General features: G+C 48.2%; 1 protein-coding gene across 2 annotated transcripts in view; it reads left to right on the top strand.

Annotated features, from left to right (window-relative positions):
- Positions 1 to 13498, top strand: part of Chst15 (carbohydrate sulfotransferase 15) — an 80337-nt gene that overhangs the window by 56833 nt on the left and 10006 nt on the right. For both annotated transcript variants that reach the window (XM_021636539.2, XM_060381254.1), the window contains one exon: positions 12239 to 12395. In XM_021636539.2, the coding sequence (XP_021492214.1) occupies positions 12239 to 12395 (157 nt within the window). The remainder of the gene's footprint in view (positions 1 to 12238; positions 12396 to 13498) is intronic.

Below are 13498 nucleotides of genomic sequence, written 5' to 3'. Positions count from 1 at the left end.
TTGACAGCTGCATCTCCTTCATCTCCCATGCCACCTCAGCCCAAGTTCCCTGGTAGAACATTCTTTCTGATCACCACACACCTCCCTACTGTTCTTCCTGCTGCCTAATTCTGAGCAAGGTCAGTCAGATAGTGCCCAGTTTCAGAGCCCGAGAACTGAGGCTTTGGCAAGCCCTTGGGGCCGATGTGGACTGAACGGTCTGACTCGCTTCTGTGTGTACCAGCCCCAGGAAGACCGGAACTCCCAGGCTTGCAGGGGAGACAGGCGTGCTGCCACTGTATGTCATCACGGTCCTACCAACTACAGCTGGAAGGGAGAGAAAGGGAGCAAGCTTCCAAGCACGGAGGACCCTCAGTTGGAGGAGCTGCTCCCGGGCTGGGTTTTTAAAGGACAAGTAAAAGTTTATCACACAGGCAAGGATGGAAGGTAATCCAGGGAAAAAAGCCACCCTGAGTTGAGAAGACATCACATATAGAGACCGTATGTCTTCTTGTTGGAGAGTGGAGCCATTTTCTCCCAGAGTGTCTTTTCCTGGAATTGTGCCTCTACCTCTGAGGACAGGAATACTAGGAAATTGAGCCCCTGGAACATCAGGCCAGCCCTGCTAGCCTGGCTCAGACATGGGGCCAGAAGAAGGACCTGCTCTACGTGCCTTCCTGGCCTGGCCATGGAACACCACCTTGTAGGAGTTTCAAGTGTCCTACTCCGCGTTTCCTTCTTGCTTTGTTTCTTAGGGAACAAATGACCCCTGCTAGAAACTGAAGGCGAGAGCTTTCACCCTTTCTTGTCCTCAGCTTAACACATCCATGGGAGCACTTACTGAGCCCTTACTGTATGCTAGGTGTTCTGCTGAGTGCTTAGTTGCTAAAAGGCAAGCCCTGATAGTAGTCCAGGGCTGCAGGCATTGCCTGTGTTGTGACCAGTGTGATAGTACTGGCGTGGGGAGGGGGAGGGAAGGATGCCTAGCAGTAGCATGTGCTAGGCGGAAGGCCTGCAGCATTAGGTAGCTAGCAGTGTGATAAGCTGCTGCAAGATGTCATAGCTTCTACTGGCCACTTACTGCCTTTTCTGGTGGTCAATGGCCTCAATGCTTCATCGCTGGGTTTTCTGCTTCCCGGTCAAGTTGTCTGTTAATGTTGGGGTCTTATCCAAAAGCTTGGGAGGAAGGCTGATCAGCTCTCACACTCACATGGTTGTGGCCAAACTGGGTTTCTGCGGGGCTGTTGGCACACAGGCCTCCCTCTGTTCTGTTCTGTTGTGACTTAGCTGGAGGTGGCTTTCAATCTCTGGCCACTGGGCTTTTCCAACATGGTCAATGGTGTCACCCAAGCAACAAGGGAGGGGTTCACTAGCACACCACTTGTTTTGGTCTACCATCTCAATACTGTTGCCATATTTTGTGGGTCACGGACGCATCCCCTGGTCCAGCCACTATCCTGGGTGCTTGTTGCCCACCTGGTGCTTGGAAACCTAGCGGCCTGTCCTGTAGCCCAGAGAAGGGTAACTTCAACTTGATGCCAGCTCCAGCATCTGCAGGGGGCTGTCACGTGCATGCTTGTGCCATGAGTTTGTGAGAGCAGCAGCTGTTTGCCACCTCTTACACAATACCGTACATATGCAACAGTGGGAATTTTGCCTTTTGAAACCCATAGCTCACGGCCTATCTGGAGTGGCCAGCTCAGCTCCTTCCCCAACTCAGCTGGAAAGAATGATAAATATTGTGTGTTTAGGCTACTCTTGAAGAAACAAACACTACAGCCCAAGTCCGCGTTAGTCCAACTGGCTCCTGGGCCTTTTGCCCACTTCAGCTGTTCTCTGGCCTTGACTTCTGCAAGTTGGAGATTCCTTGGGCCTCTCCATGCTAGTTGAATTGGCCCAAATTGTTCATTTAATTCTACAAGTTAGCCAGGGCGGAAGAGGGGTCTTTGGAGATTCTGATTCACAGTTAGCTTTTATTTCTGTTAATTGATTGAAGGCTGAGGGGTCGAACGTGCTAGGATTGGAGGAGGCTAATCCTAATGACGTTTAAGTTCCCAGGGAGAGAGACAGAGCAATAAATCTAACCTCCACCCTGGGGTAAGATATAGGAATAATGTCTGTGGGGTGGTTTGAATGGCAGGGGCCAGCCACGAATTATGTTCTAAGTCTCTCTCTGTAAGAGGCTGCAACAGTTTAGAACTAATGGATCCCTGGGCTAAATTGTCTACTTAATTAAAAAGAAGCTACCAACAGACAAGCAGAACTTTTCTTCACTTAATCCTTTTCTGAAATGGTCCAGTGTTTTTTTTTTTTTTTTTGTTGCTTTTTATCTACATCTTTTATTTGTGAGATGACCAGTAGAGTTTGCTTCCTAACGCAAGGCCATTCTCTTTGAGGAATGGCTCATGAGGAAGATGCTGGCTCCCTTGGCCTTGTCACATTTCTCTTCTGTTCAAGGGACATGAGGAGAGGGGCTCTGCACCATATATTAAGACTTTTATATGTCTACAGTTTTGTTTTGAATTCTATGTAGTCATAGCATGATGCCCAGAAGTGGATATTCAGGAGTGATTGCCTTCCACATTTCATGATGATGGGTCTACAGGGAAGAAGGGCTCCATTCAGTTAGGTAGACTTCCATCTTGAGCCTGATCTCTTGGGCCTTGAAGCCTGGAGAGCTGTGTCCTTCACCTGGTTATATAAACTGACTTTTTAAGCAACCCTCTGGACTGGTTAAGTGATTAATCTACATATAAACCAGGAGGGGAAGGGGGTTTTAGATGAACTGTGCCCATTCCTTTGTAGTTGCTCAGGCTCGTGGAGAGCACACGATAATAGTGAGGCCAAGCGTTCAGACGGGGATGTAGGCTTGACTGAGGCTGCATAGTGTGCAGAATGTGTGGGGGTGTGCAGGTGGGGAGAAGCTTCTACCGCTGAGTGTGTATGCAGATTCGCAAGTGGATGGTGTGCCAGAGGGACCACTCCTGGGTACCCAGACAGCTTGCCTCAGAATCCTAGCTCTGCCAGTAAAAGGTTCGCCACCTGGGGCAAGCTATTTAAGCTATCTGTGTTTTATTTCCTCATCAGCGAAATGGGGCGAGTGGGCTGTTATTTAATTAAATGTGCACTCGTAAATTCACTCATCAAATATTATTAAGCACCCTTGATGCGCTGAAGGCGCTATGTGCATACGATGCTAAACCATCCATCTGCTTCCTGGAGCCCATGGCTAGTGGAGGTCTGAGCACAGGTTTCAGTAAAATCAGTGCCAGCTCTCTCTCGAGTGCTATGCCTCATGCCCTGCTCAGATCTTGCCTCACTGGAGCTTAGTCAGCAAGTGAGAGTGAGTGTGACACATGCACAGATAAGGTGAATGGGTTTCCCACCTTCTATTCCTCATCTCTTCATGATGGGTAAGTAGTCAGGCTGGGGTCCCATCACACCTGGGTCTCACAGAACTAAGGATTTCTCCTCTGTGGCGGCTCATTCCTAGCGTGGGCACCGAAGGCTGCTATTGTACGAAGCAGGAATTCTGCAAATTATCCTGTGGGGAGTGTGAAGACAAGACCAGCAGAGGAAGAGTTGGGTCTCTGAAGCATCAGCTGACTCCATGGTTCATCGGGGCTGTGATAGTCCTTCAGCATAGTTGGGTATTTCTTATCCATTAGCCACTGGATGTGAATTCTTTGGGGTTTCCCCTGGGTGATTTGAGTCTTTCAGTTGAAGTAGAGGGTGTTTCTGGTGAGAAAGGAGGAGAGACTTGTGGTTTTGCAAAGTTGTGTGAACAGTAAAGGTGAGGAGATGGAGAACTGAGCCCAGACTGGTCTTGTTCACATACCTCAGCTCCAAGAGAGCAAAGTCTGAACTAGGGAAGGGGTTGGCACCAGTGGAAGGGAGCTGGCCCAGGGAAGTCTCAGAGTGGCTGTGGCTGTATATCTTTGACCTGAGGTAGGGCTCACTTGCATCTAAAACCCTCCTTTCAGCTGGGCCTCTCCTAGCCTGGGAGCATTGGCTTCAGACCGCTGAGCAGGGAGGAGCCATTTGCAGCAGCCACATCACAGAACAGTGGGTGTCTTTGTCGGGGTACTGTATGAAGACTATCTGGGGTGACCAACATGTGAGGGACTACAACTTGTGATTGGAAGACAGGCTTTCAGACTTGATTCCTTCAGCTTCCAAACTGTTTATCTTTAGGGTGCATTTGCCAGGCCATGGGCTGTCCTGCTTATTTCCACAGAGACTGTTTGCAAAGGGCAGTTTAGGTGGGTCGGTGGATGAGGTACTGTACCCTGTGGCAAGAAAAGTGTTTCCCAACTACTGACATGAGGAGAGGAGGGGTGTACTAATGGTTTGGGATTTGGGCGTGTACTTTGGGTAGCCTCAGGACTGCCCAGATTCGTCACTCGTAAGGCTTCTGAGGCTATGTTGCAGGAAAGGTCAGTGCATGTCACCTATTGGCCACATCTGGTGTGGTAGCCACTCCTTCAAAATGAGGGTCCTGTGCTCCGGACCTAGGCTCTGCTTAGAGCCTACTGGTTTTCCTACCTGGGTAGGATCTCTGTCTGCCGTCAGGATCGAAAGTGAGTAGTGAGCGGTGTTATGTAAGCATCTGTGTCTCAGGGATTCCAGGAGTGCTTGTAATGTCACCAGAGGATTTGTTCTCATTCCATGAACTCTGGTGTGATGGACATATTGGAAGAGGCAGAGGTAGACACAGAACCCTCCTGTGCTCATGGAAACTTGAGGAGGGAGGAAACTCTTGTTCAGTGTCCCAGCCAATAAGGAGCCTTGTATCACTTAGATGTAGTACATCTCTTACCCAGATGTTCTTAACTGGATAAGATGTTCCTCCTCTGTGTCACCTGTCTGGCCTAAAGTAACTCTAGACATTTTGTTAACTAATCCGGCCTGGCCAGTCCTGCCTCAATGTAACTCATGGTGAAATATTCACAGAGAAGTATTCTGAAAGACAGAGGAGCTTCTTCTAAGCTACATGAATTGGCCAGGGTATTTTTTTCCTAGTGGGAAAGATATCTATAATGATTATTGATGCACCATATCAGAATCTGGGAAGCTATTGATCCGTGATTAGAATGTGGATGCTGGCAAATGGAGAATAATGAGGCCAGCTGCTCTGGCATCTATCTCTGTGTCCCATTTATTATGACCCTCATGTGGCTACAACACTGGGAGATGGGGGTGGATAGTTATTTGGAAGATACAAGTGTGTGCCTACCTTTCAGGGACTCTTGGGTGAGGAGATGCAGCCGTTGACATGAGAGGCTGTCGAGTTGGGGGCCGGGGTGTATAGTTGTGGAGCTAAGAGAGGAGACAGTGTTTGGGGGGAGAGCCAGCTTAAGATGAATCAATACACCCAGTGGTTACTATACTAGTGCTGGCCTTGGACCCTTCCCCAAAAGGCATCTCTCAGAAGTCTGGAACTTGGAGCACTCACTAGAACAAACATTCCCAGGTGAAGCCACCAACGGTTGCCCTTTGGCATTTGAGTCTGACATGGAAGGCTGTGATTTGGTGTGTGCCTGTGAGTGACTTCTGACATGGCCCGGGCTGTTAAGATTCATTTGCTGCTTCCTGGGTAATGAGCATTTTCTGGAACCAGATCATCTTGATGGCTGTGCAACTCTGCATTTAGCCCATACTCACTCCTCACTCATCCACTGAATTTTAGAGTGCGCAATTGTGTCTGGCTGTAAAGGGGCTAAGAGCAAAAATACTATGAAAACAGAAACCTGCTGCAGAGAGCGGTTTCACCTGCAGCCTCAATTTGCAGAGTACCCATGTGGAGGGAAGGCTGATGAAGAGACCTGTTGTCATTAGGAGCAAACACTGCTCACAGCTACTGAACGATGCAAGCACCATTAGCTTGTCCAAATGATAAGTGGCCACAGCGTGTGCCGGTGTGCGATGGCCTCCAGAATGCCCATTTATTGCTGTTGTCATTTTTGTAGATGAGCGTTGTGGCTTGCCTTAACACATTGGCCTTTTGCGACGATGGGCAGTGCCATTCCTCCTGTCATCTCCATGTTTGTTTGCTGCTCGGTCACCCGTTGTAATTTTATACCAATCTCTGTGACTTATTAAGCAGTTCTAGGACAAAATTGACTCTTGCTTCCAAATCACTATGCACCTAAAGTGATAGAGACATCAAACAATATCCTCAAACCATTGACTCATATGGCCGGCAACCACCTTGGGCAGCCTCTGGTCAGCCAGTACCCCAAGTTGGGAGGGGATATGGGGCCTGTGGGCTTTGGGGTTGGGCAGACCTTGCTTTGTTTCTGGGATGTGTGACCTGGAGTGAGTCCCTGAACTTCTTTTAACTCCAGGTTTCTCTGTAATAGGGGTGTGGAGCTCATGAGGGTGGTTGTGGGGATAGAATGAGATACGAATGCTATGCCTAGCATGGGGCCTCTGCAAGTCCCTAAGAAACTGTTACAGGCTGGAAATGGAAGGAATTTCAGGGGATAACCTGACTTGGCCTTTGCAAAGACCATGGACCAACAGTTGCTTTACTCCCCTGCCCCCTCCCCCTGCGCCTCAACTATGGAATGGGTAAAACAAAAAATATACATGGAAGCCAGCAAGTTCTCAGACACTGAGCTATACCCCAGCCCCAGATCCTACTTAGGTGCTGTCCCTATGCTGACCTCCAATTGTGCTAACTCAGAGCAGAGCCCCTTAACTGAGCAGCTGTGGCACTGAGGTACCCACCCAGATATTTTGCGGTAGATAAGGCATTATCTATCTCTGGCGGAATATATGGTAATTTTAAGAGGAGCTCTCTTTTGTCCACAAACACACCCTTCTACCACTTCTCATGGGGTTCCAGATCTCCCAGGGTTCCTCTGTACTCCAAAGAACTGACAAGGCATGGCTGGCCTTCACACAGGCCCACGGTTACAGATCTGCACCAGCAGGCATCTAAAATAACCGCAGCACAGAAGGCCTGGAATGTTCTTGGGCTTATATTTGGAATTGCCGTTGGAAACAGTCTTGGCCAAATGTAACACCCATCTGTTCAGAGTGGATTGAGCCTGAGAAGATGAGGTGGATCACAGGAGGGGGCTGGGCAACCCTGATGCAGAGGGTTGGGGATTTAGGACCCCCGTCCCTCTTGCTACTGTAAAACCTCCATCCCTTCCAGTCTGGGCTGCTGGAGCCACAGCGCTCACTGGAGAAAATTCCCCTTTTATGAAGCTGAGCTTTGTAGCCATTGGTCTGTTGTCTAGAGGTTCAGAAGAGCAATCATTCCTCTGGAGTCATTATTTCCCTGAGGATGCTACTCTTTTCCCCTCACCATCTGGCACCCAGCATCAAAGGTGGGCGTCCCTTTAGGCCTAGGCTTGACTGTTACTTTTCTGTACGCTCTCCAGACTTTTGTTGCTATCTTTGTTAGTGTACCCTCAGGTGGCATCCGAGTCCCTACTGTCCTGTGATGATTCATACAGCTCACACCATGTTACTCGTTCTCCTACGTCATCGAAGGGCTACTGTGTTAAAGCCGGAACTGTGAGTGTTTAGGTCTGTGTCTTTCATTTTGTGTTCCTACTCACCTGCCTGCCCTGGCTCTTTTAGGTCCTGTAGATACATAGTCTTGAGATGTTTGTTATCATTTTCTGAGGGGCTTTCATCATCCAATTGGCTTGTCAGCCATCCAAGGTCATTAGCCTTGTTGATGCTTTGTCCTCATTCCTCAGACGACTCAGCTCCTGCCTTGCTGTGACTCATCTTCTTGTTTTCTTAAGGAAATATGGCCTCATAGCCAGTTCTTTATGTGCATTTAGGGCCAATGTTCAGGGTCTCTGGTGAAAAGTGGCATTAAAAAAAAATAACCCCTTCATTTTCCTTGGGTTAGGGTTTGCACCATTTTTCTAGGGCTGTTCCAATAAATCATCACACTCAGTGGCTTAAAGCAACAGACGTCTTTGTTGTTGTTGTTCAGATGTGGAGGCTGGAAGTCAGAAATAAGAATGTCACAGGTTGGTACTCCCTGCTGGGTCTGGATCTGTCCTCTGCCTGACCCTGGCTTGCAGTTTCTGGTGGCTTTCACTGATCTTCTTTGTTCTGTAATTGGCTGCTGGAGTCCAACCTCTGCCCCAGAAGTCTCCCCTCACCTTGCCGTAAAAGCAGCCCCCACTACTTTAAAAGGATAAAAGGTGGTTAGTATATATGAGTTTGCCTCTGGGTACCCAAAATCCATAGCCTCACCTGGGTGGGGTGCAGGTTTCTGGATGGAACATTGAACACAGCCCAGTGTTCTCCGAGGGGTTGTGTCTCCATCCCTGAAGAACTTCATGAAGTCAGCAGGCATTTTTACTTGTTATTAGAAATGAGACAAGCTTTAATAACTTATTTCACTTATGAATCAAATGCCTCTAAGACCTGTTATCATCACAGGGGGAAAATGTCAGAAGGGCAAGTTGGCCAATGACTGGGTTTTTCTGGGGGAGTGTAGGTGGGTACTTCTGTGGGCATCTGGGGTAAGGGTCAGGCTTGGGAGTATTACATGTGTATGGGTAAGTCAGAGCAGCTGTGATCTTCTCTGGCACCGTTTCTCGGGTTGAGCCATACTGTTGATTGACAGGGATGTTAGGATACATGTGACTCGGGAAGGGCACTCCGTCATACGGATTTCCAAGTAGGTTCCTCAGTCTCAGCACACGTGGCCGAACTGTGTGCCGAGGTCCATGCAAAACCTGATGACTAGCCGCAACCCAGAGCCTAGTGGAGCAGGGTCCGATTCTGAAGAAGGAAGGTACAGCAGTAAACCAACCCTGGGGCACCAGAGGGGCTAACCTGGATGGCTATATGAACTCCGGGCATCATTCTGCTCAAGTCTCATGAGAGCGTGGAGTGTCTTGAGGCAAGTCGTTTTGAAAGTAAAGCTTTTTTCTTTCTTTTTTTTTTCTTTTTTCTTTTTAATGGCATTGCGTTTGTATATGTGTGCCCCAGTGTGCATGTGAAGGTCATAGGATCTTTCAAGAGTTGGTTCTCTCCTTCTACTGTGCAAATCCTGTGTGTGTGTGTGGGGAGTGAAGTGTCCCTAAAAGCTCTACATCCGGCAGAGGAACAATCTGAGGAGAGGCAAGAATGAAATTCAGCTCAGTATGACCTTAGTTGGCTCTCATTGATTGAAACTTCCGGAATCTGACGCCATATATATCTGACAGTATAGTTTAGCCATACTTAAGCACAGCACAATTTTGGAAAAATGTTTCCTGATGACAGTTAACTGAGTCCCTTGTGTACAACAAAGCTTAAGATGTTCTCATATCGAAACTATTTACAGAGTACACGTGGCGTTGTCCTTAAAGATGGGTTCTGCCGACTTAGAAGTAATGTTCAAGACAAGGGTCTAGGGAAAATGGCTGAGGTAAACATATTGCCTGTGGGAGTCAGGACTGGCCTAAGATAACACAGAGGTTACTTAGGCTGTTATAGGATACAAGTGACATCTCTCATAAGGATGGGTGTCTAAAAGACGACCTGAGAAGTAATGCTCAAGATTTGGTGGGAAGAGTTCTGGCATGAACAAATATAATATGCTGTGGGATTCTGGGAAAGCCTGGTCCTACAGATAGCAAAGGATCACCACGTTGTAAACTACATTCTCTCCAAGCATTCTAGGTGGAAGACAGGCAAACATCTCTTTCCTTTGAAAAGACAAGTCCATGTGTTTAACTTCCTTAGCTTTTCCAGTGCTTGTCTGTGTGCACAAGGGACTCTTAGCCACTACATTGGTCTCATGATTGACTGACCTCAGATCGACAGGCTAGGTGGCAGTCACCTTTACCTACTGAGCCATCTTGCTAGCTAAGCTGAAATAACAAAGAGCTCTATTTCAACCTTTGTGCTGATTTTGGGCAACCTCTGAGCAATCCCAAATATCCTAAGACATCCTCTGTGGACCCTGGCTGAGAAAGAATGCTCAGGGAGGTCTCAAAGGCAGTGCTCCAGGTGGGGGCTGAGGTAAATACGATCTCTATGAAATGACACATGGGCTGTAAGAATGGTGACAATGCCCTGCAGCGGGCCTGGCAGGGGTTGTGACCTCTTTCGGGTGCATGTCGTTGAGTGGAAGCACAGAGGCGATGCTCGGGGCAGACATCTCACCCCTAGATACACGAGGATAAGGAGACTCGCTGGAACTGGAGATGCAAGTGGCTAGAGAACACAGAACTGCGAGGGGAGGGCAGCCAGCCAAAGAGCTGAAGTCACTTGACAGCAGCCCAGCGTCACCCTTCAAGGAAAGTGCAGTTAGGGGTTTCATGAAGGGAGTCCCATAGAACTGTGGGAACATGGCCAGGTGTTCGAAAGCAGAGTGGAGAGAGAAACATCTGGAAAAACAAAGCTGAAGGGGGTTAATTCTGACTTTCTCTGCAAGCAGAAATGGAGGAGAAATAGGGTAGGAAACACGTCCCAGGAGTTTTAAAGTGAAGAAATTATCCCAACATCTGCTGAAACATTCAAACAGACTTCATTTCCGGCTGTTGCCGGAGGTGTAGGACTGCAGCGATGGGGTTCTGCTGCAGAGCAGAGTGATTGGGCTGAGCTCGGAGTACAGCGAGAAGAGTGATTTTATATGCAAGAAGCAGGGCAAAGAGTGGAAAATCACTGAAGGGGGGCATCGAGGGTGAGGGGGAGTCTGGCTAAACTGCTGCACCAGGATCCTTCCCTCTGCAGACCAAGTAAGTAGACATCTGCCGGTCTAGGAGGAGCCCTGTCAGGTGAGAGGTGGTCAAGTTTTGGCAGTAGGGGTCGGTTATAGCCAAACCAGCTTTAGCAATGTCTACAACCAAAACTTCAACAAATTTATTTAGTTGAAGGATCCAATAGCCTCCTATGAATTTTCCCTTCCCTTCCCTTTCCCTCCTCTCTATTTTCCTACCTCTCCCAAGAGTCTAAATATGTAGTCAGAGCTGGCCTTGAACTCACTGTGTAGTTCAGGTTGTCCTTGAACTCAGGATCTTTCTTCCTCAGCACTCCTCTGAGTGCTGGGATTACAGGCCTGCACCACAGCACCCAGCTTCTTAAGTTTTCTTTTAAAAGCAAGATTCTTGCTAAAATGGGATATTGCAAACATAAAAATGAACCACAAATAGTCGAGGGAGACTGGCAACTCCCGTGGAAAATGTGGTTACATGCAAATGCGTGTGTGTGGTGTGTGCACGAACATGCTGGTCTGCAGGTGTTTCCATGCATATGTGTAGGTGCTTTTAATAGGTTTTGAGATAGGGCTTTTACATTGTAGCCAAAATTGGCCTGGTAAGTAGCTACCAATCCCCCAAGGGCCTTGAACTTTAGTGATCTACTTACTCCACACTTCTAAATGTTGGGATTACAGGCATGAGCCACCATGCACAATTTTTAATGTATCTTTAGACTCTCGACTATCAATGGGAAAAGTCTGGAATTTCACAGGGGATTATAATCCTACATGAATGGCAGGTGCCATGGGTTCCCTTCACGATAAGGGAATGGGACGGTACAGAACAATTTCATGGCTTCTCCTTGCTCTTGAATGATTTTTGAAGCCTGGTTGTGGAAACAGCCTCTATTTGAAGTACCTAGAAGGAATTTCACTCAGCAAGGTGCAGTAGTGAGATGGTAGTGAGTACTTTCTGCCAACACTGACAGCCTAAGTCTGATCCCTGGACACGCACGGTGGATAGAGAGACCCACTACTGCGTATCGTCCTCTGCTCTCCACATGTGTGCTGTGGCATGCACGCCACCCCCTCTCACAGCACATAACTGCTATTATCTCAAAAGCACATGTAAGCGAGGTGACCTAGCAACCAGCCTGGACCAGAACTTCATCTCTGGAACCCATATAAAGGTGAAATGAGAGAACAGACTGCAAAGAGGTGTCCTATGATCTCCTCACGTGTGCTGTGGCATTTGTATGACCTCTCCACACCCCAATAATAAATAAAATAAATTTAATGAAAGAAATAAAGGGAAAAAAACAATCACAAACTGATAACGAAATCCAATATTGGTTGGTGTTCAGGGCCAGTGTAGACATGTCTGAGTGGAAAGAGTAGGTGGTATGTTATGGGTGGGAGCAAGAAGGGAAGGGGGTGAGGGCTCAACAGAAAGAAAAAGAGAAAGTGTTGTGTTTTAATAAATCAAACTAGCTAATGTAAAGGCAAGATGATTTTCATTGTCACTCACACGGTGCGGTTTGCAATTTCACGTTCTCAGATGGTAAGATTATCCATTTATTTTATTCGTAGGCTGTACTCAGACTATCTCTACTTTGCGAGTTCAAATAAGTCTGCAGATGACTTCCACGAAAAAGTGACGGAGGCCCTGCAGCTGTTCGAAAATTGCATGCTGGATTATTCACTGCGCGCTTGCGTCTACAACAACACCCTGAACAACGCCATGCCGGTGCGTATTCACGGAGGCAGCCCCTACAGACCGGGGCCGCCCGGCTGCTGTTATGTGCAGGGGGCATTGTGAGCAGGGTCTTAGTGCAGAGATGGGAGCAGAGCGTTGGAATGTGCAGATGACACTGAGCCAGCTGCCTCTGAGCAGCGGCTAATATGCAAGCAGATACTCCTGGCGGAGAGCATGAAGGCAGCTGGGGCCAGCCAGCCTGCTGTCTGTGTCCTTCCTTGCCTGTCACCCAGACGCTTTGCATCATGCTTCTCCTCCCTCTGCTAGAGAACCAGGGTGCACTGAGGTGGACTGCCATTTGGTAAGACTGAATGCACGCTCTGCAGTTGGAGCGGGCAGACCGGAGAATACCCACCCAGTCTTCAGATTGTCTCAGAGCATCTCTGTAGCATCGGGATCTTCTCTTTAGTTTTCAGAATTACCCACCAGTGACTCCGAATGCACCAACGAGGTCTTCACTGAGCAATGCTCTCTCTCAACTCCTCTGTTGTTCTCCTCTGAAGGAATACACCTAACGTTCAGCCTTATACAAAAACACTTGCTGGTGGTGAATCCAGTAAAATGGCCGAGGTCACTTCTCCACTCACGGCTCCCACGTCTAAGCGCTTCCCCAGTGGGGCTCTTGTAGGTGGCCACCTGCCCCATGTATGGCCATGTCACACAAATCAGGCATGTACAGATTGCTAAAGATGATTAGAGACCTCCCACTCACCCCCCAGGGCAGTGAGACTCAGGGAAAAGACTTCAGTCCCTCTGCCTGGCTTCTCAGACCATCTTTTCTTGTCAGGGCCAGCAAGCAGGACTCTGGGCTGTCTACCTGCAGGGATTGTAGTTAGGCAAGGAAGATTCAAAACAGATAAGCACATTTTCAGATAGGCAAGCTTCGGAGGCAGACTGCGGTGTGGGTTCACTCTGGCGTTTTCTGTCTATGTGGCTCTGCACAGCTGTTCTTTACCTTTCTGAAATTCAATTGCTGTAAATTCAGCTTCTGAAATTCAAAGGCTGTTAGAGGGATTTGAGATTGAGAATTATTTACGTGTGCCTGCACTCACAAACAGATGGGGCTGTACCCTGGTACAACCAGGTGGAGCCCA

Source organism: Meriones unguiculatus, chromosome 1 (assembly GCF_030254825.1).
Source record: "Meriones unguiculatus strain TT.TT164.6M chromosome 1, Bangor_MerUng_6.1, whole genome shotgun sequence".
NCBI classification, from domain to species: domain Eukaryota; kingdom Metazoa; phylum Chordata; class Mammalia; order Rodentia; family Muridae; genus Meriones; species Meriones unguiculatus.
This window is presented reverse-complemented; position numbering and strand designations above follow the sequence as displayed.